The 25,575-nt window shown below is 49.5% G+C and overlaps 11 protein-coding genes across 11 annotated transcripts; 6 read left to right on the top strand and 5 right to left on the bottom strand.

Moving 5' to 3' along the window:
• Positions 1 to 465: 465 nt before the first annotated feature.
• Positions 466 to 2,327, top strand: N7508_003074 (amino acid permease GAP1; the record flags this gene model as incomplete). The annotated part of the gene is made up of 3 exons (XM_058461140.1): positions 466 to 739; positions 795 to 1,212; positions 1,265 to 2,327. 3 exons carry the CDS (start codon positions 466 to 468, stop codon positions 2,325 to 2,327), a joined length of 1,755 nt encoding a protein of 584 aa, XP_058321717.1.
• An 890-nt stretch (positions 2,328 to 3,217) lies between these two features.
• On the top strand, positions 3,218 to 6,000 carry N7508_003073 (GTPase-activating protein RGD2; the record flags this gene model as incomplete). Its single annotated transcript, XM_058461139.1, has 3 exons — positions 3,218 to 3,448; positions 3,509 to 4,943; positions 4,991 to 6,000. The coding sequence occupies 3 exons, from the start codon at positions 3,218 to 3,220 to the stop codon at positions 5,998 to 6,000; spliced, it is 2,676 nt and encodes an 891-aa protein (XP_058321716.1).
• An 857-nt stretch (positions 6,001 to 6,857) lies between these two features.
• On the top strand, positions 6,858 to 7,547 carry N7508_003072 (F-box domain protein; the record flags this gene model as incomplete). The annotated part of the gene is made up of 1 exon (XM_058461138.1): positions 6,858 to 7,547. The coding sequence occupies one exon, from the start codon at positions 6,858 to 6,860 to the stop codon at positions 7,545 to 7,547; it is 690 nt and encodes a 229-aa protein (XP_058321715.1).
• Positions 7,548 to 8,218: 671 nt separating this feature from the next.
• Positions 8,219 to 9,388, top strand: N7508_003071 (uncharacterized protein; the record flags this gene model as incomplete). Its single annotated transcript, XM_058461137.1, has 2 exons — positions 8,219 to 8,891; positions 8,949 to 9,388. 2 exons carry the CDS (start codon positions 8,219 to 8,221, stop codon positions 9,386 to 9,388), a joined length of 1,113 nt encoding a protein of 370 aa, XP_058321714.1.
• A 74-nt stretch (positions 9,389 to 9,462) lies between these two features.
• On the bottom strand, positions 9,463 to 10,500 carry N7508_003070 (SDR family NAD(P)-dependent oxidoreductase; the record flags this gene model as incomplete). The annotated part of the gene is made up of 4 exons (XM_058461136.1): positions 9,463 to 9,513; positions 9,570 to 9,987; positions 10,079 to 10,347; positions 10,432 to 10,500. The coding sequence occupies 4 exons, from the start codon at positions 10,498 to 10,500 to the stop codon at positions 9,463 to 9,465; spliced, it is 807 nt and encodes a 268-aa protein (XP_058321713.1).
• A 326-nt stretch (positions 10,501 to 10,826) lies between these two features.
• Positions 10,827 to 12,930, bottom strand: N7508_003069 (uncharacterized protein; the record flags this gene model as incomplete). Its single annotated transcript, XM_058461135.1, has 5 exons — positions 10,827 to 11,723; positions 11,780 to 12,197; positions 12,250 to 12,356; positions 12,452 to 12,702; positions 12,756 to 12,930. 5 exons carry the CDS (start codon positions 12,928 to 12,930, stop codon positions 10,827 to 10,829), a joined length of 1,848 nt encoding a protein of 615 aa, XP_058321712.1.
• Positions 12,931 to 13,706: 776 nt separating this feature from the next.
• N7508_003068 (uncharacterized protein) lies at positions 13,707 to 15,113 on the top strand (the record flags this gene model as incomplete). The annotated part of the gene is made up of 4 exons (XM_058461134.1): positions 13,707 to 13,958; positions 14,009 to 14,164; positions 14,219 to 14,560; positions 14,610 to 15,113. 4 exons carry the CDS (start codon positions 13,707 to 13,709, stop codon positions 15,111 to 15,113), a joined length of 1,254 nt encoding a protein of 417 aa, XP_058321711.1.
• Positions 15,114 to 15,412: 299 nt separating this feature from the next.
• N7508_003067 (uncharacterized protein) lies at positions 15,413 to 15,684 on the bottom strand (the record flags this gene model as incomplete). The annotated part of the gene is made up of 2 exons (XM_058461133.1): positions 15,413 to 15,633; positions 15,657 to 15,684. 2 exons carry the CDS (start codon positions 15,682 to 15,684, stop codon positions 15,413 to 15,415), a joined length of 249 nt encoding a protein of 82 aa, XP_058321710.1.
• A 1,431-nt stretch (positions 15,685 to 17,115) lies between these two features.
• On the bottom strand, positions 17,116 to 18,507 carry N7508_003066 (L-rhamnonate dehydratase; the record flags this gene model as incomplete). The annotated part of the gene is made up of 3 exons (XM_058461132.1): positions 17,116 to 18,080; positions 18,138 to 18,360; positions 18,421 to 18,507. 3 exons carry the CDS (start codon positions 18,505 to 18,507, stop codon positions 17,116 to 17,118), a joined length of 1,275 nt encoding a protein of 424 aa, XP_058321709.1.
• Positions 18,508 to 19,163: 656 nt separating this feature from the next.
• N7508_003065 (putative C6 transcription factor) lies at positions 19,164 to 21,889 on the top strand (the record flags this gene model as incomplete). Its single annotated transcript, XM_058461131.1, has 5 exons — positions 19,164 to 19,333; positions 19,404 to 19,438; positions 19,494 to 19,610; positions 19,660 to 21,034; positions 21,088 to 21,889. The coding sequence occupies 5 exons, from the start codon at positions 19,164 to 19,166 to the stop codon at positions 21,887 to 21,889; spliced, it is 2,499 nt and encodes an 832-aa protein (XP_058321708.1).
• Positions 21,890 to 22,833: 944 nt separating this feature from the next.
• On the bottom strand, positions 22,834 to 25,010 carry N7508_003064 (putative Ste20-like serine/threonine protein kinase; the record flags this gene model as incomplete). The annotated part of the gene is made up of 4 exons (XM_058461130.1): positions 22,834 to 24,413; positions 24,473 to 24,789; positions 24,857 to 24,887; positions 24,959 to 25,010. The coding sequence occupies 4 exons, from the start codon at positions 25,008 to 25,010 to the stop codon at positions 22,834 to 22,836; spliced, it is 1,980 nt and encodes a 659-aa protein (XP_058321707.1).
• Between the last annotated feature and the right edge of the window lie 565 nt (positions 25,011 to 25,575).

Here is a 25,575-nt window from a genome sequence, read left to right as displayed (position 1 = left end):
GCGAGAGATAAGTAGCGCGGTCCCACTTACCCTTGTTCTGTACTTGCCTGGAATCCGAAACAGAACGTGCTTCTTATCTACTCTACCGGGTATTTGTTATAGAAAGGCCCAAAATGATAAGATACAATAAAATAAAAAGTCAATTTACGGTGGCACCGGGCGTTCAAGTACGCCAAGGCTATCAGAACAGAGGAAGAGAAGTTTAGCGTAAAAGTCTACTTTAGTCTAAGCGCAGATTAGACATTTGTCTATGACTTTTCGAGGAACGTAACCACTTTATCTGAATCAGGCCTGGCTTGCATTTAAATACTTGCCTCCCCCAGACAGATCTCCCCTCCCAGCCGTGCGCCTCTCCCTTCTCACCTTCTTCTGACCTAATCCCTCGAGGATTTGTCGATCCCTTTTCCTTTCCTCCACACTACACACTTACCCTTACTCGGATAAGCAACGGTCCCCCACTTCACCATGGACGAGAAGAAATTTGCGGAGCCTCAGACAATCCAGACTGGATCTGATGCTCCCCCATCCTATGGCAGTTCAGAGCCCACTCGGGCTGGCATGGGACAGCGCATTTGGGATAGTTTCAAGCGCGACCCTAACCACACCGTCTCTGGCCATGCTGGCGCCGATGGCTCTGGCTTCGATATCGAAACTGCCGCACAGAATACAGCACACTCCCCTCTCCAGCGTCGGTTGAAGGGTCGTCACCTGCAGATGATTGCCATTGGTGGTTCTATTGGTAAGGATCTGGCGTGAACATGAGCCTTGCTTGTGTACTTACTGACCCTTTCTAGGTACTGGTCTTTTCGTCGGTTCCGGATCCGTCTTGGCGGCCGGTGGCCCTGCTTCAGTTTTGATTGCTTATATTCTCATCGGATGCATGCTTTACTGTACGGTGCATGCTCTTGGTGAGATGGCCGTCCTGTTCCCCGTTGCTGGTTCTTTCGCCCACTACTCAACTCGTTTCGTCGACCCTGCTTGGGGTTTCGCTATGGGTTGGAACTACGCTCTACAATGGCTTATCGTCTTACCGCTGGAAATCGTCGCTGCATCTATCACCGTTGATTATTGGAGCCCTGGTGTTTCCAATGCCGCTTGGGTCGCCATTTTCTGGGTTCTCATCGTTTCGATCAACATGTTTGGTGTTCGTGGATATGGTGAAGCCGAATTCGTCTTCTCTATCATCAAAGTTGTTGCTGTGCTTGGCTTCATGTGAGTATTTGGCCTACTTTTTCTCTGGATCTTACGCTGACTTTTTTCCCAGTATTCTCGGAATCATTATCAACTGCGGTGGTGGTCCGGAGGGTGGATATATTGGTGCCAGATTCTGGTACGACCCGGGTGCCTTCAACAACGGTTTCAAGGGTCTCTGCAGTGTCTTCGTCAACGCTGCCTTTGCCTTTGCCGGTACTGAGCTGGTCGGTCTGGCCGCTGCTGAGACTACCAACCCTCGCAAGTCTCTCCCCACCGCCGTTAAGCAGGTGTTCTGGCGTATTGCTCTCTTCTACATTGTCTCCCTCACCCTCGTCGGTCTTCTCGTTCCCTTCGATGAGCCCAGACTTGTCAACGGTTCCTCCTCCGCCGACGCCCACGCTTCTCCCTTCGTCATCGCCATTGAGAATGCCGGTATCAAGGCTCTGCCTTCCATCATGAACGTCGTCATCATGATTGCAGTTCTCTCCGTCGGTAACTCCTCCGTCTACGGATCTTCTCGTACTCTTGCTGCCCTCGCCGAGCAGGGCCAGGCTCCCAAGTTCTTGGCCTACATTGACCGCAAGGGTCGTCCTCTGCCCGCCATCATCATCGCCTCCGCCCTTGGTCTGCTCTGCTTCCTTGCCGCTTCCGATAAGCAGACTACCGCCTTCGCCTGGATGATGGCCATCTCAGGTCTGTCCTCCATCTTCACCTGGGGTTCCGTCTGCGGTGCCCACATCTTGTTCCGTCGCGCCTGGAAGAAGCAGGGCCACTCCCTGGACGAGCTGGCCTTCCGCTCCCAGCCCGGTGTCATCGGTTCCTGGATCGGTCTCATCTTCAACATCCTGGTGTTGATTGCCCAGTTCTGGGTTGGTTTCGCCCCTGTCGGCTATGCCGACATGACTACCAGCGAGCTTGTCTACAACTTCTTCTCGGTCTACCTGGCCGCCCCCGTCGTCATAGCTTTCTACATCCCTTACAAGTTCTGGTACAAGACCAAGTTCGTTCGCTCGCATGAGGTTGACCTGGTCACCGGTCGTCGTGAGCTTGATATTCAGCATCTTGTTGAGCAGGAGCGGGCTGAGCAGAAGGCTTGGCCCAAGTGGAAGAAGGTTTACAAGTTCTTCTGCTAGACAGCTTTGGCCGATTTGTATATCTTATGTTATGTGGCAACCTCACCATGATTTATTGCTTGAGGATAATGATACCATCTATGAATATTACATGATTCATTTCAAATAGCTTCGTGTAGACTTGGTATAGAATAGAACCGTGCACGTTGTGAATGTCAACCTCAGGCGCTGATCAAGGCTTGGCACGTTGGACAGAAGGCTGTCCCCTGCGTATGAAATGGCTACATGCATATATACGGGGCTCAAGGATGCAGAATTAAGAATAGATCATGAATACGTTAAAGTGCCCCTTTCTTGCAGTGCTGGCCAAGTAATTCCCAGACCCAAAAATAGTAAAAAGTGGATAAAACGTGGAGACAAGGCGTCGAAATTTGTTGGTCTCAGCCTGGAGGTAATATTACCAGGTGACTGTGACTTCAACATCTCCATCTCCAACTTCACCACCTTCATCTCGTTTTGTCTCTCTTTTGCGCGGCTGTTTTTTGCCGTCACCATTCCCCCGGCTTGTCCTTCATTTGTGCCGAAGAATCTCTTTCGCGACTAGGCGCTTAACTGCCCCCCGTGCATTTCGGAGCGATCTGTCTTCGCTTCGTCATCGGTCTCTCCTCTCAGTCTATGCGCTCCCGCGTAGGTCCTCGAGATTGATTTTTTTTCTCTGCTGCCTGCCTGCTTTCTTCTGCCTCGATTCTATCGCATCCCGGGACTGCCCCAGCGGCCGCCCAATAGTCATCTCCGACCAGCCTTCACTTACGCGCTACCTCCGCCCTTCGATAATCCTCACTTCTCCGCCCACCGACGAACCCGCCATCGCTTATTCCTTACCTGCTTCTCCATTTACTCAGACTGAGCGTCTCGGAGAGATACCCTGAAGCGACGTTCTAGCCGCCACAATGCCTGGTTTCCGAGACTCGTTCTGGACGCCCGACTATGCGTCGGGACTGGGCGTTCTCTATGGGAAGTTGCAGCAGGGCGTGGTGGAAAACAGGCAAATCCTGACCATTGCATCGATGCGTGCTGATGCCGAGGAGCAGTACGGACTCCGCATGGGAGACATTGCCCCGAGCGTGGACAGAATGTCAGCCGCGGGATTCGGCAAGGATGACGGTGCAAGTGTCAGAAAGGTTTGTTCAAAATATGCGGCCTGTCATGGAGATCAATGAAACTGACAATGTTCAACACAGGCATACGAAGGAATTCGAACTGAGATGGTCGAGGCCTCGAGAAATCACCAGAAGATCGCCAACAATATCCGCGAATTGGTCGTTGCACCTTTCCGACGCTGGGGCGAGCAGCATGACCTGCGTGTTCAATACTCCCATGATCTCCTCCAGTCGCGCATCAAGGAACACACGAAACAGGCGGACTTGGTGCGGAAATTGCGCAGTACTTATTTCAACAAGTGTCGTGTTGTTGAGGATCTGGAAGAAGAGAATAAGCTTGCCTTTCAGGACCCCGAAACAAGTCCCAAGGTCCAGCCCCCGCCCAAGATTGTTTTGCCTGCTGAGGAGGAGCCTGATGAGGATCCTATTGAGTTGGGTGAGCGCGTTTTTTCGCCGGACCAGGTCAAGCAGTTGCTCTCTCATATGCTTCACAACATCAAGCTTGGCGAGGCCAAGGTTCCCATCATCGGAACGTATTTGAATGTTTCTACCGGTGCCGATATTGCGCTCTACATCCAGACCTATATGGAGGCCGATAACCTTGCTCAGGTAGAGCGCATTGGTCAGGATATGGTGGACAGTGGTCTTCTTCGTCTGGTTGGAAACATGGGCAACGTCTTTGCCAACAGCTCCAAGATGAACTACCAGTGGCGTCCTAAGGTCTTCCAGCTTACCGGTATCCCCGAGAAGAAGAAGCCTCTCATGCGTGTTACCTCCATGGCATCCAGCGAAGATGGCAGTGTTACCGAATCGCCTATTCAATCTGTTTCTGAGATGCTGTCTGGCTGGAACCCTCTCAACAACCCTTACCCCAACGAGACCCCTTCGGAGAAGCTCCGCAGAGAAGCCCTTGAAGCTGATGAGCGGTACAAGGTTGCTGTGCGCAAGCTTGACCAGATCCGCTGCCGACTTGAGGAAGAAGTCATTGAACAGCTCAAGTATATGGAGCAGTGCGAGCTGGACCGCCTCAAGGCTATCAAGGCCGTTGTGCTTGACTTCTCTGGTGCTATCAGCAACGTCATTCCCAACCTGCAGAGCACAGTTGATCATATGATGCTGTACCAGGAGACTATCCAACCTCTTGGCGACTTGAGATATCTGCTGGAGAACTACCGCACTGGTGGATTTGTGCCTAAGATTCAGGCATACGAGAACTATTACGGTTCCGTTGAAGAGCAAAACTTCGGTGTCGATCTTGAGGCCAGAGCCCGCGTTGACCGCAAGCGTGTCCCTATTCTCGTCACTACCATTTTGACCTACCTCGATAACCGCTACCCCGAACTAGAAGGTGACGAGGCCAGACGAATGATCTGGCTGACTGATGTCGGTTTGGACAAGACCCACAAGCTTCGTGCTATATTGAACAACAGCAAGGCCGACTACAAGGAGGTCCTGCCACAATTCCAGATTCCCGTCATTGCCAGCGTTCTGAGACTGTACCTGCTTGAATTGCCAGGTTTGTTTTCCTTCATATTTTAACTCAACATCAACTGACCTCCGCAGACTCCCTGGTTTCCTCCCAAGTTTACGAAATCGTGAAAACGATCTATTCCACCACCGCTAACGAGACCACGGAAGACGGACGAATCAAGGTTCTGCAGAGCACCCTTGGACAACTCCGTCTCGTCAACATCGCTACGCTTGATGCCATTATGACTCACTTCACACGCCTGATTGATTTGACCTCTGCCGACGAAGAATACATCACTTCGCTGGCTCAGACATTTGCTTCTTGCATTCTTCGCCCTCGCGTAGAGAACGCCTTGACCATGAATGAGCGCCACAGCTACCGCCTCATCCGCGACCTGTTCGCCCACAAGGATGCCATTTTTGGCGAGCTGAAACGCCAATCGAGTGCCCTCGGACTGAGCAGCTCCGGCTCGAACCGCCCACGCGCTATCAGCACCGATGAGAGCAACCGCCGTGCAGCAATGGAGGCCCGTCAACGTGCCATTGTCAACCGCAGCAGGGCCACCAGTCCAGCCACCCGCCAAAGACACCGACGTGACCGTTCTAGCGGCGCATCAGAGACAGGCCGATTCCCAATCAACGTCAACAGCCCTTCAGGCCCTCGAGCCACCCGAGGCCCTAGTCTGGATGTGCCACCAAAGAGCGGATCTCCGACCACCTCCGAGCACTCCGTTCCAACAGTGAACACCCAGATCGAAGAGCCAGTCACGAACGGCGCCTCCGCCGAATCCCCTGACTCAATTGCGGCAAGCACAAGTGGCTACTCGGACTCTCCAAGCCCGCCTCCAGTCCCAGATACCGCCTCCGACGGCTCCCCAACTCCAACTCCAACCCCAGCCGCTCAATCTGCTGAATTCGATAAGCGCAACTCTATCCCCCGCTCCGCTGGTGGTCGCTACACCCGCAAGCCTGGTCTCGGTAGCTTATCCAACTTCCCCACCGGCTCGGCCGTCGGCGCTAGCGGAACGGATAGCAACCGCAGCAGTATTGCCGAGAGTGAGCCGAACAGGGTCACTCTGGAGGATAAGCCTATGGATGATTAAATTGTAACGCCTTGTCTCTAGCTACTTGCTGGCGAGGACTGATGGATCATGGAATACGCCGGGAAACTCTTTTGTATAGATCAAAATGGGAACCATTTGTCATGGATTGGAATGAACAAGATACACACATATCTATCTTTTCAGAAACCGAGACATGGCAAACCGACCCATGGAGTTGCGTTTGGAACTTTATTTCATTTCAGCTTGTTTTGCTTGCTTTTCTTTTCATCTTTGTCTCTTTCTTTTTCTTTTAACCTTTCCCTTTACTTCATGTCCCTTTAAGACATGCATGCATTACATACCCTTCTCCCTATCTGTCTTGTACTACCCGCAGTTTGGGGGGATTGTTCACGTCCCTTTTTTTTGTTTCGCTTTTTGAATTTGGATTTTTGTTTGCCTAACTTTGCTTTTTGTTATGTTTCTTATGCATTTCCTTCTTTCTTCTTTGCCCTTGTGCCTTTGACTGCACTTGGTGTATGTATACTCTGCTCCGATTCTGCATATGAATTCCTTTCCTCGTGAAATTGGTTTTGGCTTGGCTGTAGTTTATAACTTCGTTTTGATGTATATGTCTGCCATCTTCAGCGGGTGGTGACCGCCACCACCTTCCACGCTAGAGACACAGAAGCTCTTTCAACCTCTGCTCACGGGCCTCGCAAAGTCCCATGTAGTCACTCCATATTCCGACAGCGGTTCAGGGATTGTACATGAATGCGTTGTCAGTAGCCCAAAATAGAGCACCCCGCTTGATATATGTTCTTACCTATTAAAACATCACCACCATCTCCCAAACACACTCAAGCCAGCAGCATCCAACTCTAAAGGTGCCTACTGCATATGCAACAAGTACAACCCCCATGTCCCAACCCGCTACAATCCAGATCCTCCCAACCGAGATCCTACACCTAATAGCCAAAAACCTCGATGTCTTCAGTCTCATCAATCTCCAACATTCATGCCAGCGCTTCTGTGAATCAATACCATCTCCTACACACAAGCAGTTAATAGAAGCCGAGAAAAGCGGACTCGGATTTCAAAAGGAGTTCTACGCCTGTCGTGATTGTCTCAGATTACGACCCCGAGCAAAGTTCGCCGATACCATGATTAAACGGAAAAAGGCCAAATGGGGACCTGGAGCTACGGACCGCTGGTGTGTCGACTGTGGTCTCCATCCGCAGCCTGGTACTAATCGGTACACTGTTGGTAATCTGATCCCGATCATGGGCGGGGTGTACATTATTTGCTTGCGATGTGGGGATTTTGGGGTTGCTGCTGTGGAAGATGGGAAACCGGTCGAGACACCCCTGTGTGAGATTTGCTGGAGGCCAATTAGAGCAAGGTTGAGGGCTGAACAAGTTAGGCAGGAAAAGGCTCGACTTCGAGCTGAACAGGCTGAGCGGAGCGCTAGAAGGCGTGGGATGGGGTACTCGGCTTCTTATAGTGATGATGTAGTTCCGCCTAGTCCTACTTGGAGTGAGGAGTTTATGGATCTGGTTCAGGCCGAGGCTGATTCGTATATGAACAGTCCTGGGCCTGGGTCTGATTGAATACGTTGATGGCTTGAGGAATAAGGGGGTTATGAGGTGGAGATAGTTGTATTGGTGTCAACATGACTAGTGTGGATGCGTAAGACGGTGTGCAGGTGCTAGGCTGGCTCTCTGGATGAATCAACGACATTGCGCAAATGAGAGACTTATGATAGTTTGATAATGCCAACTTGTATGGACTATTCCAGAGTAGACCTTTCACGACATGAAATAAAGCCTTGATAGCGAGGAACTCCATCCAGACCAAACTTCATAATCATGTCAGTTGACCTCAGATAGCCAAGGATAGTGTCGGGGAAGCCTGCTTGTAACAAGGGTTCCTCAACTGAAAGAGTAGTCTTAGGTGAAAATGATACTACTTTACGATATAAGTTAGAGCTGGACAGGAACATCGTAGGCGAATGGACGGGTTTATCATTTCCCCGGACTCGGGACAACAACTACCGAACAATTATGTCAAACATCCACTCTCTCTCACTTAATCCTTTCAACTTTCAACAATTCCTGCTAACTCTGAATTTGCTACTATCCAACATCCATGAAATCTGAAGCGCGAGGTAAGCCTGAACACGGAACCCCGCACTCCAACCCCAGCGATGAACTAATATCCCACCCTAGAGAAAGAACCAACAGCACATAACACACCAGGAACGAGATAACAGGAGCTCAAAATGAGCTCAGCAGGCCAATTCCCAATCGTGGACTCCCACATCCACCTCTTCCCAGCAACACACCTAGAAACTCTATCCTGGTACAGCGACAACAACCCCCTCGGCGCGCAACACAGCATGGATGAATACAAAGCCGCCATTAAGAGCAACGAATCTGTCGTCCGCGGTTTCATCTTCCTAGAAACAGACCGCCTCTCCTCTGTCACAGAAACCCCGGCCTCATCCCTACCTTCCGCCCCAACGCACGGCTGGAAACACGCCCTAGACGAAGTCTCCCTCCTCACGCGTATGGCGCTTGGCGAGCCAATTGCCGGAGAGGGTCATATTCCAGCTGATAAAGATCTCGTTCTTGGAATTATTCCGTGGGCACCGATTCCTGCTGGGGAAGATGTTTTGTGGAAATATATGTGTCAAGTGAGGGAACGGACGAGAATGGATGAGGTTTGGGCAAAGCTAAGGGGTGTTAGGTATCTGGTGCAGGATAAGGCTGCGGGTACGATGCTTCAGGATGGGTTTGTCTCGAGTTTGAGGTGGCTAGGTAGGGTTGGGCTTACGTTTGATCTTGGGGTTGATGCTAGATCTGGCGGACTCGGGCAGTTGAGGGAGGCAGTCAAGATGATGGGAAGAGTTTATGGAGGTGCTGAAAGTGATGAGGCAGTTACTATCATCATCAGTATGTTTTATGCCTTGTTTTTTTGATCTTTGGTGGTTTTTGCTAACTGTTGTTCAGATCATATGTGCAAGCCGAATCTCCGTCTACCGCCTGCGGAGGTTCTCTCTCATCCTGAGTTTTTGGAGTGGAAAGAGCTTATTACTACCATGGCTCGGACTCATGAAAAGACTTATATGAAGCTTTCTGGGGCTTTTTCTGAGATTGAACCACTAGATAGGGAGTCTGAACCCGATCTCGAGGCTATTGTTGAGCGTGTCCAGCCCTGGTCAGATGCTGTTTTTGATGCTTTTGGTACGGAGCGTGTTATGTTTGGATCGGATTGGCCGGTTTGCAATGTTGGTGGTGGCGGAAATGATGTTTCGTGGGGCCGATGGAAGCGGGTTGTTGAGGAGATTATAGAGCGAAGGGGTTTGTCTCCGAATCAGAAGGGAGGCTTTTGGGCTGCAGTTGCTATCAATGCCTATGGGGTTGGAGGATTCCCACGTGTTTCAATTTAAGGCAAGATGTATTTAGAGCTGATATGAATATATGATTCTCAACGCTGCCACTATAATCCTAACTTTCATACGTCTTACTGCAAATTGACGAACAATCCTCCATCAACTAATAACTGCGCACCAGTCTATTAAGCAGAGTCAGCACTCACCATATCAATAAAGCCGAGAAAGAAGAACTTACCACATAGCTGCTCAATTCCTCACAAGCCAAGAAAACAGCCGGTCCAGCCAAATCAGGCGGCTGTCCAAGACGCCCAAGAGGAATTCGACCCTCCATATAAGCTCGCTTAACAGGATCTTTCATATCCTCTTCATTAAGCTGTGTACGAATAGTACCAGGCAACAATGCATTACAGCGAATGCCATATTTACCCAGCGCCACCGCGCATGACTGCATCAGACTCAGAACACCAGCTTTGGTAGGCGTGTAATGAGTCTGCTGGCCACCGCCAACAAGCGCGGAAATGGAGCTTACACCGATGATTGACCCGCCAGAAGGGGATTGCACTTGTGCCATTTGGCGGGCTGCGGCTTGGGTGGCGTAGAAGGCGCCTGAGAGGTTTGTTGAGATTGTTTGATTTAGGAGAGAGGGTTCAAGTCTGGGTTTATGTTATTCAGGGGATCTTAAGTATAACAAGATGGTATGAATGGGAATTGGAACGGGTTTCTGGCAAATGGGGTAAATCTCACTCTAGGAATTCCGCAAATTGGCACACGCCAGCGTTGCTTACGAAGACATCTAGACGACCGAATTTCTCGACTGTCTTTGCGACAAAGTTCTGACCAGTTTCGGGCTGGGAGATGTCGCCTGATATTGTGAGGAAGCGGCTGTCGGCGGCTCCGGCTTCGATCTCGTTTACATCTTTGCGGAGGGCTTCCAGGAGTGCGTCTTCCTTTGCACCACCGAGATGACTGATTGCAACATTGGCTCCGTGGCGAAGATAATCTAAGGCAATTGCCTGGGTGATTCTTTTGTTAGATGTGACCTCTTTGCGCTGAACAGAAGTGTTCCTTGGAAGTTTGAATATGCGGGGAAGACTTACTCGTCCGATTCCTGTAAGTCCACCGGTGATCGCAGCAACCTTGCCAACTAGTAACTGTGCAATAGGCATTTTGAAGAGGGTATTGGGTATTGGTATTGTGAGAATGAGGAACTTCAATTCCAAAAGCCAAAGTGGGATGCGTCCATGTGAATTTCTCCGATAAGATCTCGGGGATTCGTGGTGATGTTGCCCCGAGTGTGGGGAACCCCACGAGGGGCAAGTGCCAACGGCTTCCAGGGGCTTCTTACCCCGAGCTGCCACCGCCTTGGGGCGGTCTACGTATGTCACTACTGTACTCTTGTATTTCCATGTATTTTTTGCGGTATCAATTTGCGCATTTAGCAGGTGCGACAGTATAAAAACATATTATCAGCCCTAAGATCACCTGCTCTGCACTAGCGTCTAGGACACTTGCCCCCTCTCGCCTGGGCATAACAACCATCCGTGGGCAACAATTTCGGATCGAATCCATGCAGAGTGCCCGTCCAACACTTCAAGAATTTCAGCCCACGCTCTGGGATCTCAGTCACAGTCGCTTCTTGTGTCATCTCAATAAGCTTCCAATCAGTCGGAAGCGCAAGCGCATACGGAAGCGTGAGACCAAACTCATCGAGAGGCAGAGGGCGATATATGCGACGGCGAGCCTCGGCGAGTTTCATGTAATCGGTTAGACCCTGGGAAGTTTTGATTCTGTGCGTCACTGTGTCCAGGTAGGATTGAAAGGTGAATCTAATCTCATCATTCGAAGGAGGGTTGTCATAGAGCTTGAGGAATTGCAACTCAGGGGAATCAGCCTCAGAGGCGTGTGAAGAAGCACGAATTGTAGCAACAAATGCAGCCTCCATGTCGTAATTTCCATCGACAAGTTTTGTCGTCTTGGGGAGGTATTGCATTAGAACACCACGACGCCAGCTGTAGACTGGGTTGCAGAAGTCGACAAGGAGGATAGAGTGGAGCAGCTTTTGACTAACGAGATTGTCGGGCAGGTTCAGCACACCCATTGAATCCTCCAGTGAGGTCTGCAGGGTGATGAAGTACATTTCCTCGCCTTCTGATTTTTCCTGGACGACCAAGAAATAGGTGTAATCATACATGTCTGTCTGTTTACCACCACCAAGAGTGCCCTTGGTAATTTGCGCCATTCTTACACCTTTCGGGGGTGCTTTTGGGCGTTTTGGGTGCTTTTCATCTGGATCTTTATCCCATTCCTGTAAAAGACCGAGTTGCAGATCTTCCACGGCCTTTTGGTAGTCTTCATAGCTAAATTCACCAGAGAAACTTGCTAGGGGTCCCTAACGTCCTGCGTCAGCAGTCTAATAGGTAACCGTGAGGGTGTAAAAGGACGTACATTGATGTCATTGAATTTGCTTTGCAGCAAAAGCTCAAAATTCATGAATAAATTTGTCGGAGCTCTGAAAGGCAGAGCCATTCCTGATGGGTTCTGCTCCCAGAATGTAAGTACTTTCGCACCAGTTGCAATGTTGATGGTCGTGGTGAGAAGCAAATGAGCCATCCAGCGGTGGAGATTGGCTGGCTCGGACTTATACTGGCCATTCTCTTTGAAGTCTTCGTCTCGGTGCAACTGGAACCATTTAGGGACCAGAACCTTGATGATGTCACCCTCCAGCCCTTCGGCGCTGCTTACGTTACCAAGCAAGTTCCAGGAGGCGGGCGAGATATATGGTATGCTCTTGAGACGGTTGATCTGCTCTTCGCTAAGGCATTGCTTCAAATCGGTCGTGTCGGTCTTCCAGTGGTACCAAGGACTGCGGCATCATTAGTTACGAGAGGAAACCCGGGAATGATTGGAAGACAAACTCATGAATCTCTTTCATGATACACGCTCCATTGACATGACCATTAAAGGGGCCAAGATACGACATGTCGTAAGATGACCCATCCGTGAACGCGTTCAACGCGTTGCCCTGATATGTCCATCTTCTGATGTTTTTGTCCCCATTGATATCTTCAATCTAGGCTTGGTAAGTTCAGGACTTGAATGGAGACAAAGGCTGCATACTGCATAATAGTGGAACGTCTTCTGATCCCAACTGGCCACCTGCATGAAACGCTCTGAATTGTGCACATCATCGGACCCAACGATGAAGATAATGTCACCCTGGGGCTTGAAGTCAACAACTCCAAGCACACGACAGTGAGGATTAAACCACTTGCCTCCATTATCAGGCAATGTGGAGCGGTTAACATGGGCGCCGTCTGCAATCATAAACATCCTCAAATTGCATAATTTGGGGGTCGCGATGGACAGGTCTATAACCTTTAGTATGGTATACTTCATCTTTGTTATGGGAAACCACACTCACTATAATAGTACGAAAGTACTCCATCCAGCGTGTTGAGGGTCCAGTGCGAATCATGCTGGAGAAACTGGCCAAATCTGTCTTGGAATTTCTGCTGCTGCTCAACCCCCACCAAAGTGTCCGTATCTGCATTAGAGTCTCTAGTGAACACGCGATTCCAAATTTCCGGTTTGGTCATTGTGAGACTTAATGCTGAGGGAACAAACTGAAATATGCTCGGCAAAATCTAACGTAATGGTGATGGAGTATATTTATATATCTCAGCTGTGATATGTGACAGCGAGCTGACGTTCGTCAATAAGATGATTGGCGTATATTTGTGATGATATTTCCTGAATCACAGCTGCAAGACGAACCACAAATAGTATGGAGTTGTTAGCCGAGGCTATTCAGGACATTTTTACTACTTTCTTCAAATCAATCCTGCAGGGCGCCAAGATAGGAACGCGGAGGTGACCAAGAAATCCTCATCATGCACGTTTCCTGCAAATTGTCTACGCATGATCTTCAGGCCTCCCGCGTTTGAAATTATGCACGCATGCGTTGTGGTCAGTCACCAAGGCAGAAGTTGACATTCAGCTGCGCCCCCATTTGGGGATGTGATGCGAACTACGATCATCAGTCAGGCAACAAAGCGTTGCCTACTTTCTGACCAGCGCCAAATGTGATGAGTAGAATGCTAGCTGCATATGAGAGGCCTGGACAAAATCGCAGCTGCAATGTAACGACAAGCAAAACCTCCCCTCCTAATTGACAAATGTCCTCTAGAAATTGAGCAATCGGGTGAAACCAGGCGTGCAGAGCGAACGGAAAAATGGCGCATCTTGAACAGGAGAGCTCCGTACTGCCTGTATGAAGATGATAACTGGTTTAGTGGCAAAATTACTGGAGTATATATAAAGTCGGACACCCTCATTATCTCCTCAATATTCGACGCCTCAGCAGAAAAATATCATGGCCTCAACGACAAACTCGGTGCTCAAAAGACACGCCCCTCCCGGCAACCTTTCCGACCTCACCGAGGCCAATAAGGAGAAATGGTCTAAGGATTTCATCTCGACTTGGATGCAGGGCGAGATTGATGCTGATCCCAACGTGGTCGGCCGAGGTCGTACTCCATTGAAACAGTTCTTCGACGGCGTCAAGACACCTTTCAACCAAGGTGACACACCAAAGGCCGTTGAGTGGAATGCATTTCCCAAAGTGGTCAGTTCGAGTCCCCGATCTTTAAAGACTTGCATGCTAACTAGCTGAAGATCAGGAATTCGTATCAGAGTGATGCTGTGCGTTGGGCTATTGCAGACTCCTCTCGTGTAGTCCAGGATGAGTACTTGGAGTGGTCTGTCAGTCGTGGTCCAAGAAAGTACACGGGCGATATCTACAGCGTCACTTTTACTGCCGAGGGACCTGAGGTGCGTGACAAATTACTTGTCGATTATAGTGGCAAACCAATTGACTTTCAGTAGTATTGGCAATTCCTGGCAAGTTGCCAGAAAGACGACTTTCTCAAATTAGTGAAAGAGCTCAACTCTGGTTTCGCCAGTGAAATGTCGGATAGCGAATTCTTCCTGAGAGATTACGTCACAGGAAACGAAGTATACAATCCAGCTAATTACTGGAACTTACTCAGTACCACAGGCGCAATCACTCATCTGATCCAGCCGAACAACACGCTTTCTGCCGAGGTGGACATTGCTGCACAAGCTACCGTCATTCGCAAGAATGACAATGGCAAGATAATCACCGATGCAGATGAGTTGATCAAATGCTCCAAGTATGGTAACCCTGGTAGAAACTCCGATCCCTCGGTAAGAGATCTTCATCTCCCTTATAGTCCTTGTATGCTGAAATCATCAGATTGGAGCGAGTATCAATTTCCTCGCTCGAGGCGGTGCAAGCCTGAGTGTAGCCGAGCCAGTTGCACTATACATCCGAGCCTTCGAGATAGGAAGCTTCAAATTTGACATGAATGGCACAACTGACGGCGCTGCAACCGATCTCAGGGATATCGAAAACCCGGAGAAGGTCTTCCAGTGGCAGCGTGGTGACATTAAAAACAAAGCTGGCCTGAGGATTAAAATTGAGGTGCCGGAGGGACTGCTAGACAATAACAAGAAACAGCTTCTTGTCAGTAACATCTATGACACCAACAAAGGCTTGCATATCAAGTATGGGGCTCAATTTGCCGACTACTTCACCATGGGCGTTAGTGCTGTTGGTATCGAGAGCAAGACTGCCCCACCTGAAGCCTGCTATAAGCCTTCTGACTTGGTTGCTGGCTCTGTCAAGGCGCCATGTGCAGAGTTTGATGGATTCGTTCTTCCTGGATTTGCTGGTCCGCCTGGTTCATCTCGTGCATAGGTCCTAGAAATGTCAATTCCCGAGACACGAGCGAGTATGAATGCAGTGCAAATTATGAATTTCATTCGAAGCGTTTAGGAACATGCGCATCTCCGTGGTCAAGCCAAAGTACTACTCAAGTAAACACTGCCTTAATTCAACCTTAGAAGCCATACCCGTATGCACCAAAGCAACTCGTTTCCATGGTCATCCGGTTGAAAGAGAGAAACATAAGCCAAAGTGGCCTTGGTTACCTTACCTTCCCGAGCTTCGTATATAAAGTAATGCCTACCAGGCCACTCCCTAGCTTCCAGATGCATCTACTCCAATTTCGGCATTTGCATCGTTGCCCGAGCAGCAGCAACATAGGATTCATTGAACAATGCCGGGATTGGCTTGTATTGGAACCGAGTGTCATAGTCGCAAGCTTCGATAATCACCAAATTGATCGGGCTTCTTGCTTTGTCTTCATCTTCATCGTCATCGTTATCATCCTCGTCATCATCATTACCTTCATCGTCACCAGCAAGGAATCTTTTATCTGCATGATGATGTTTAAATTACTATTCGCCAGATGACAGGGCAATTGCATAGCTTAGTTCAAGAGATCTCAAGTCCAACGAGTTTGTTTTGACATTTACATAGAGAAGCTAGAACAGTTCTCTTCCTATGGTAACTCTGTCATGGGGTATCTTCGTGAGCTGCCGAGAGAAATGTCGTAGATGAACTGCAAGGGAACCCTCATTTGTTTCTAAGCCTCCTTCTGGGAGACCGATATCGTGACTATTGGGCATACCGTAGTCGAATTTCAAATTATATTCTCGTGGCGGTGGTGCAAGCCGTGAGCGAAGTCTGAGAAATTGAATTGCTATTAGTACGTAAGCAAGTTCGTACTTTGGTGAAAATCTGTACTGGGGCATACTGAGTCAACTGCACTCCCTGAGAACGTGATCTTGTGCGTCATTGTTATTCAATATTAGAACCACATCTTGTAACTGTGGCATCATTCACGCGATCAAAGCGGTTGAAACAGGATCTATTAGGTGGTATGATGGTATAGGAGTGCAGTGACCGTATAAAGCAAGTCTAGTTACGATGGGAACGGTTGGGCTTATCTTGTCGAGCTTCAAATATGATCTCTGGAACTTGCGGCATAGAAGGCCTGGTCGCCTTCTATGACCTGCTGCTGATACTCTTTCAGTATTGTCTGGGCTAATACGCTGGAGGCCACTGTGAGAATGCACCTCAATAGAGAGAAAGAAGCCTGATCTGTCATTGGATACCTCGTGGGTTGGCCGCGAAGAGAGAGCTTTGAACAAACGCTGCATGGTTTTCGTGAAACTCATATTGTTGCGTCTCTGGTCTTCATCCGTCTCAAACTAGAATCACGACTCAACATCGTATGAATCTAGATCCACGATTTTGCTCCCGTGGACCACACTGGTGGATGTTATAATGCCGTCTATGAACTTCAATGGAAGCGAGAAACCCATATTCCTGTACTTTGTCAATCGTCTCGTCTTCTTTGGTGGGATTTCAAGATGCTGGACCTGACGCTTATTCTGCGATGTCAGCCCTGGAGGTAACTGGAGGCAATATGTTAGATACCAAAATAACGAGCTAAGCCCGATATGGCAGCTTGTGCTATAGATATGGTATTTATTGGACTGTATTGCCGGCATAAAACACTTTTACCACAAAAATACAATTCTGTGGTCTCTCGGGATCAACTCCTATATGTGGCAAACCCTTGTTAGGCAAATTTAGCAGAGCGAAAGTGCCATGTGGAGCATACCAGGCTAAAAGTCCAGACACGGAAACACATTTGCTCATTGCCTTGAATCGCGATGCCGGTTAATTACCAGTCTACAGACTTGCATACGGACAAGGTGCATTCTTAAATCTCAATCTATTGGATAAATTGTTCTTATCTACATGGATTTCGTGTAGCGGGTAAATAGCCTTTAAACATGAAGCAAACAGGGACAGAAAAAAGATTCGTTCAAAATTCGACCACAAACATTTAAACAGAGCCGTTGGCGGCCTGCTCGTTGTCAGGAGCGCGTAAGGAATGCTGAGGAGCAGGAGTAAGGATAGCAGCCGCAGGAATCAAGGGAGCAGCAGGGTTAAGCTCCAGACCGAAGCCAGGCTTGTTCAGAATGGAGACATCGAGATAACCCTTGGTGGGAATGGGCTCGTTCAAGAAGAGGTTACCGAAGACAGGCTCGACGGTGTGGCCATCGGCAGAGTTGGCGAGGTACTCCTGGAAAGGACTGTTGGATTGAGAGACAACGAAATGGTAAGAGTAAGGACCGGAGGCGTGAGGCACAACGGGAAGGTCGTAAGCGGCAGCCATGGCGGAGACCTTGAGCAGCTCGGTCATACCACCAACCCACATGACATCGGGCTGGAGGATGTCGAGGTTGCGACCTTCAACCAGCTTGCGGAAGCCGTAACGGGAGTACTCGTGCTCACCGGTGGTGAACTTGACAGTGGGGTGAGCCTGCTTGAGAAGAGCGTGGCCGTCGAAGTCATCGGGGGAAAGGCACTCTTCCCACCAGTCGATGTCAAGGCCAATAGCCTCACAGCGCTTGACCAATTGAATTGTGTAGGGGACATTCAGAGACATATAGCAATCGACGCGCAGAGGGAAGTCAGGGCCGACAGCTTCGCGCTGCTTCTTCAGGTATTCGACGTTTTTGAGCAGACCAGCAGTGCCTTCGTCAGGGCCGTGAGGGAGAGCAACTTTTGCGCCGATAAAGCCGGCAGCCTTGGCTGAGCCCGGCTGGGGTCCGGTGCAGTAGAAGTCCAGTCTTGAGCGAGTGGCACCACCGATCATCTTGTAAACAGGCTCCTTGCGGATCTTACCCTGAAGATCCCATAAGGCCAAGTCGATGACTGAGATCACGGCAACGGGCAGACCCTTGCGGCCGTAAAACATGGAGGCACGGTACATCTTCTCAAAGAGATCGTTGGTGTCACGGGGGTCTGTTGAATTCAATACATTAGGGTTTGCGAGCTATAAATTGGTCGTATGATACGCACCGGCGCCAATCAAGAAACGGTTGAAGTGCTGCTGGGTCAGCCAACAGGCAGGAGGGCCACCGAAACCAGTTGCAAATCCCTTAGTGCCATCAGTGGCCTCAATCTCCACGCAAAATGAACCCAGCACGTTGATACCCCATGAGGTACGCGAGCCGCGGAACTGTGCCCACTTGGTCATGGGGGTGGAGATGTTGCTGTCGACCAGCCAGTGACCTCCCTTGACCTATAGAGGTAGTTAGCACCTTGACGCTTCATCAAATTGAGGAATAAAGCAAACTCATACATTGTGGTAGTCGCCACCGGAGCCAACACCGTCGATGATGAAGGTGCGAACCTCCTTAATGCGAGGGAATTCCGTTGTTGAAGCCATGATGCAATGTGTGAACAAGCAAGTCTCGAGAAAAGAGATTAACTTGAAGATAAAAGAAAAGAAGAAATAATGTGCGGGGAGCTCAGACTATTTCAACGAACTCGCGCCGAGGGGAACCCGAGACTTCGGGGAGTAATGTACCGAGCGGCGACACGGAGAATTTTTGTGTGGACATCCGAGGGCTTGCATATGTTGACAGGCTTCTAGTCTGTAGGTATTGTGAATGACTAGTTTTCTATATTTTAGATCTTGTTCTTATTCTGAGGTTCTTGTCGATATACTTATGGTCTCCGCATGCAGTGTAGACCTACCTAGACGTTATATATACTTCTGCATGTCATTTTATTGGCAATCCCTAGACAATAGCTCTCAATACCATACCTTACTATCTACTATATCCTTCTAAATATTCGTCTACCAGAGACATAAATGTGCACAAAATGCCTGAATCACGAGACAATTCCAAAGTGGAGAAACGCGGGGTGCCCCGGTTTCTGCCTCAGGCCCAACTCCCACTTTTCCCTCGGCTTCGATTCTGTCGGACGATCGCCGCGTGTATCAATTCTTCTCCTTTGTCCATATAGGCCAGTTCGGACATTCCACCGCTCAGTTGCATCATGCGCGGTCCATGATAGGGCGCTTCTCGCTGAATCAAAATGCCGAACCCTGCGCTTCCCGCCCAGGAGACCCCGTCCTCCAATCAGCACTTCGGTGATCCCGACAGAGATAGCGCTGAATATTCATCTGCTGCCGATTCCGATAATGACCATCTCGGAAATGGATCGGGCGCTAGAGCTCTGAAACGAAAACGTCCTCTAACTGTCTCGTGCGTACCTGAAACCCCTCGGCCGAACGGCTCTCTGTGTTGCCAGTGTAATATGACTAACCCGATGAAGATGTGAGCTTTGCAAGCAGCGAAAGGTCAAATGCGGTATGCATGTCATTATCCTTGTTAGACAGACAAGTTTCTAACATAGAATGAGCAGATCGAGTACAGCCAAGCTGTGGCTGGTGCACCCGCAACGGTCAGGTATGCGAGTATAGAGAACGAAAGAAGCCCGGCCTGCGCGCTGGGTATGGAAAAGAGTTAGAGCAACGGCTCGGTAAGTCTACTTGAAATAACGCCAAAATCATGTCTCATTCGTGCATCAGATCGGTTGGAAGATATCATCCAATCGCAAGCCCGCCTCATTGAGATGCATATCCTGCAGAAACAGAACCCAATGGGTCATGAGTTACCCCACACAGGCCCACTTTCATATAGCTCTCCATCAGAGCCATCAGCAGCCCATGGCCCCAGTCCGCGTACTGCTCTCTACTTCAATGATCCTCCATCTGCAGTAACACTACCTTCCCGACGCGCAGATGTGTCTATCACCAGTCCATCTGATTCATCAGTCAGGAATACAGCGCAGAACCACATGCAAAATGGCATGCAAGCGGCACCGGTAGGCACACTGTTACAAGGTTCCAATCCACAGCAAGATTACACAGGGAATGAATCGTCCCTGAAGGTCCCGGTCAACATATTCTCAAATCAGGAACAGTCTTTTGCTGATCCAGATCTTGATTTGCCACCGTATGACCTGCTGTATGCTTTGGTGGATCTTTATTTTGAGCATATTAATTCCTGGTGTCCCATTCTTCACCGACGAACGACCCTGGATACCTTCTTTGGGCCATCACCACTGGATGAAGCAGACCGGATGGTTCTTTATGCCATAGTAGCCACGACATTGCGGTTCTCTTCCGATGCCAGACTGAATGATCAAAACCGCAAACGCTATCATGACTCATCTAAACAAAAGGTGCTTCTGTATGGTCTGGAGAATTCATCTGTCAAGGCCCTCCAAGCTCTTGTTATTCTGGCCCTCGATTTGGTTGGATCTTCCAATGGTCCACCTGGTTGGAAGCTGCTCGCCTTGATCACCCGGTCAGTAGTCCAGTTGGGACTGGCAGTGGAATCCAAATCTTCCCTTATCAACCCAGTCTACCCCTCCATATACACCCTCAGAGCTGTCACTTTGTCAGAGCCAGATTCGTGGATTGAAGACGAAAGCAGACGTCGATTGTTCTGGATGGTCTATCTGCTGGACCGATACTCAACTCTAGCAACAGCATTCAACTTTGCTCTCGATGACAAAGACATTGACCGAAAGCTCCCTTGCAAAGATGATTATTTTATGAAGAACCAACCTGTCGAGACACGTTGGTTCCATTATAACAGTGACCGCACAGATTATCTCAGCCATGCAGAGAATGTTGGTTCTTTCGGTCTCTATATGGAGGTCCTGGGGATTCTCTCGCGAATTCATCTGTTTTTGAAAAGGCCCGTGGATATTGGAGCTCTGTCCGACGTTGAGGAATGGCAGGCTACCTATCGCAAGCTTGACAGTGAGCTCACTTCATGGGAATTCAATCTTCCAGCAGAATATGCCTACGAGAATTCATCTCGACTTTTCAGCGGACCTAAGAATGGGCGTTCCCCACACAGTGACTGGGTACAACTACACGCCACCTATCAAACGTAAGCCAAAATCACCACATGATGTCAATACCAAGCCGCTAACAGGATCATAGAGCCGTAATCCGTCTGCACTCATCAGCAGCCTACCCCACAACCCGGTCCCCAATTTTCATGCCCTCCTATAGTGCCAGCCAGCGCTGTCTCCTAGCGGTCGAGAACATCCTCTCAGTAACCCGCTTCGTTGTAGAGCACAACATGCTTGACAAGATGGGCCCGCCCTTCGCCTTCACCCTCTGGGTCTCAGCCCGTCTGCTCCTAGTGCACGGCTCAACAATCGCTCACACCGTCAGCGCAGACATTCTCTTCTTCGTCGACACCCTCTTCCAGCTGGGAAAATACTGGAAAGTGGCAGAACGCTACAGCAACATCCTCCAAAGAGTCCTGGACGAATACAACGAATATCAACAATCAATCGCCCTAGACGGCGAACGCTCCACCCCATCAACTGTCAAAATCCTAGCGGACATGCGTCGCTGTGCCTTCGATCTGGATTTCCTGATTTCACGCCAACCACGTGAATCACCTGCTGAAAGTGGAAGCCCGCCTCGGTCACATCAACCCGCTATGCAGCCGCGCAATCTGGCACCTAATGAGCTCGAATACCTTGATGTCTTTGGCTTCTTCAACGTGCCTCGTGTTCCGCCTGCTCGTGCACCTGATTCTGGGGCCCAACCTTCTGGCTTGGGAATGTCGGATCATGTTTCGAATCCGATGTCGATTCATGGATTGACTGATATTGGCTCCGCGCAGCCGTCTGGGTCTGTCGTTGATGGGCATTCGAATGCGAACGAGTTTAATATTACCAATTATCTTATTCCGACACCCGAGACGGATTGGTTGTTCCGTCCTTCTTGAGAATATGTGTTGATCTCGATCTACGTTGCAATCAGCGTTCTACAACAATGTGAAAAGACTTCCAATTCGTCTCTTGGATATCAATCTTTGTCATTCCATCTTCAGTGACAATTGATCTATGGACCATCCATCCAGCATCCTGGCTTCCAAGTCTCCGCAATGTTCATCAATGAAAAGCAAATCATTGTAGCCTTACCTATGAGTGACCTCTATCATCTCGCTGGCTTTGTTCTATCAACCAAAGCAAGGTATCCAAAGCGGTACCGAATGCATGCACAATCAAGAATTTGAGAGCATGTGAGCATGCAACCTCCTCACCACCCAAAGCCACAAAACAGGTTCTTTCCGACCAATGAAGCAACTGATCTTCAGTATACTAGTTACAACTGCGAAAGACCCAGAGGCCAGGAACTGGGTGTCTTCAATCCCAAATAGGTGCATTCGCCTCCGCTCTGAAAGCCCTATTTGCCAACGAGATGGCATCCGGGATAGTATACCTGAAGAAGTGAAGGATACCCACTTGTCAGCTTATGGGTACTTGTCACTGGTCAGGAAGCAGATCTTTAAGATGCAGTATGCCCACCACACTAGACGTTAAGATGCGTCGCTTCAACTTACATATGCTCAAATATAAGCCTTGCAGAAAACCTCAATCTAGGCTTATTGTTACCTTACGAATGATGCAAATGAAGAAGGAAATAAGAATAACATGAAGATGTAGTTAACTTACGACATTGAAGAAAGTACCTCAAGTGAACAACATATGAGAGGAGAAAGCATAAAAGTAATCAAGACATGCAAGAAAATCAAGACAAGAGAGGATACACAGAGTATGATGGAAGGCGAATGGTCAAGTGTCAATCGTCGATGCTCCATTCATGATCAGAATCAGAAACAGAACCAGGAACTCCACCCTCTCCATAAACAAATCAAGCTGAACAGGACTAAGACGACGGTGGTGGGGAAGGGGATGGGGCAGGCTGCAAGCGAACCAGGACCTCTTCAAGGAACGCATCAAGAACGGCATCAACACCGCCACCCATATCAACGGGACCTTCCATATCCCAGCGGTGGAGGTTGCTGAAAGAGCGCGCGATGTCTTCGGCGACTTGCTCCATGCCACGGTGGATACGGACGCTGCGGTCAAATTGCTTCTCTTCTTCTGGGGTGGCGGGCGCGTCGCGACCTGGTTCGAGGTTGACGAGGTGGCGGCGACGACGGTCCATGGCGGCGCGGAGGGCTGGGAGGACGACTGCTCCACAGGCGGTTACGCGCTCGGCCTCAGGAAGAGGGCGAGTCCATTGTCTGTCATTTGGGGTGGGAGGAGTAGTGGTGATGGTCCGTTCGTCCGTGTTGGCTTGTGCCCGTTTGGATTTGAGGGCTGGTTGCTTCACGTTTTGTAGTTGCTCCGTTTGTCCTGGGAGACCGGAAGACTGATGAGTACGTGGAGATTGAGGTTGAGGAGCGAAAGAATCGTTGGAAGGACGGGCAAGAGGCGCTGGCTTGCGCGAGAGTTGGTTGGATGGAGTGCGAGATTCTTGAAGAGAGACTTTTGAGGGTTGTTTTGTGGGGGTGCTTTGGTTTTGGGTTGTGGACATGGAAGAGGGAGGTGTGTTACGACCGCCTGCGTAGTTCAACACTGCCTGAGCATATTGCTCATTCAATGGCGAGTTGTCTTTGTGCTTTGGAGGCAACGGAGACTTGGACTTGAGAGGAGAGAATGAAGATTGCGTGGGAGATTGCTTAAGAGGAGAAGATGGGGCAGAGGGAGGAAGTGGAGTTTTCGTGGGGGAGACGTGAAGAGGGTTAAGTGAGCTTTGTTGACGTGATTGGAGAGGTGCTGGCGTATGACCGGGCGACTCATCGCACAGGTCCCAGTCCTCTGTCTCTTTAGTTCGGGAGTTCGTATCTGAGTCCTTCATTGGGCGCAGAGGAACGGCGTGAGCCTTTCCTACTGGACGAACAGTACCAAAGTCCCAAAGATCTTCATCATCTTGGGATCTAGCCTGCATCGTGTGGTCCGGCTCTCTTTCGTCATAATCGTCTTCATCATCGTCATCTCCCTGGCCACGGTGGGTGACTTGCCAACGCTCAGCACGCTCAATCAACTCTGTCAAGTATGTAGTTCTCTTGGCACGCTTCACGAATGGATGCTCGAGGAGTTCCTTTGCCGAGGGTCTCTCCTTGGGGTCTCGACGCAGGCACAGCTCGACAAATTGCTTGAACGGCTTGCTGAAGTTACCGTTCAAAGTGGGAGGTGGGTTCTTGGGAATCAAGAACAGTACTTTCATAGGGTGAATATCGGCATATGGAGGGTCGCCACAAGCAAGTTCAATTGCGGTAATTCCCAATGACCAGATATCCGCTTTGTAGTCATACCCTGACTGTTTGATGACTTCGGGGGCCATCCAGAAAGGAGTACCTACAAAGGTGTTCTTCTTGGTCATGGTGGCTGAGAGCTGGCCAGAAACTCCGAAGTCTGCCAGCTTGACTTGTCCACTCGCACTCAGAAGGACGTTCGCAGCTGCAATGAGGGCTGTTAGCCAGTGTACATCGTGATCATGCCCAATTGAGTGTTCATACCTTTGATATCTCGGTGCAGTTTTTGATCGGCGTGGAGATAGTCCAGTCCACGGAGAAGTTCCCGCAGAATAATAGCGATATACTCCTCATGGATAACTCCAGGGCGCAGAAGACCATGACAACTTCCACCAGAGCAAAACTCCATGATGATCCACAGGTTGGACCCCTTCAAGTATGAACCGTGGTACTTGGTGACATAAGGCGATTTCAATTCAGATAGGATAGCAATTTCTTTGATGATATCGTCGACTTCATCCTCCGCATTTTCGACATCGATGATTTTGATAGCAACTGATTCTCCGGTTCGTCGGTCGACACTAGAAGAGGGCAACCCCGAGTCAGTTATGAACAAGATCCTGACATGGATACTTGAGTTTGAATTACCCTTTGAAGACTTTTCCAAAACTGCCCCCACCTGTTAAGACCGGCTGGTGTTAGAAAACGTGCCCTTTCTTGGATATGAAACGGCGACAGCTTGATGCGTACCAATGCATGTTTGTTTGGTGTAGATCGTCTCAGGATCGATGGGACCCGGCATTTTGACGGTTACCCGAGTCACCGGCTAGCACCGAGATGCGGAAATAGGCTCCGGGGAGTAGTCTGTTCACTGACAAGCTCGTTAGCAGGCGCCGGGCGATCATGCGAGGGAGCAAGGCGGTTGATTGACTGATCAAGAACAATCTGCGACGAGCGTTGATTTCTCAGTGACATACCGTTACAGATGCGAGAATACAAGGTCAAAAAGCAGAGAGCTTCACGGCGTTCGAGAACAGGGTTAGGAACTGAAGTATGGCGGTTTGCGGACGTAGAGTAGCGCAAGAACGTTGATAAGGCTGACGGCGGCAGATACGAGACGGGAAAGTGCCTGGGATACGTGCACTTTAGCCAATTGTGGGGTATATCGCTTATTAGAGGATAATCGAACTATACAGGCCAAGCGAGATTGCCCAACCCTTCTCAGACGTTGAAGATGCCCTTGTTTATCGACGCGGGGGTTCATTTTGCCGCCGCTTATCGAGGCGGTGAGAACTATTGTCTCCACTCGTGTTTGTTGATGTTTCGTTGTCTCTTTTCCAAACGAGGCCTCAAACTTGAGCTTGTGT

Source organism: Penicillium antarcticum (genome assembly GCF_028974205.1).
Source record: "Penicillium antarcticum strain IBT 31339 chromosome Unknown utg000003l_segment0_segment0, whole genome shotgun sequence".
Classification (NCBI taxonomy): domain Eukaryota; kingdom Fungi; phylum Ascomycota; class Eurotiomycetes; order Eurotiales; family Aspergillaceae; genus Penicillium; species Penicillium antarcticum.
Note: the sequence above shows the minus strand (reverse complement) of the source record. Positions and strands in the feature narration are given on the sequence as shown.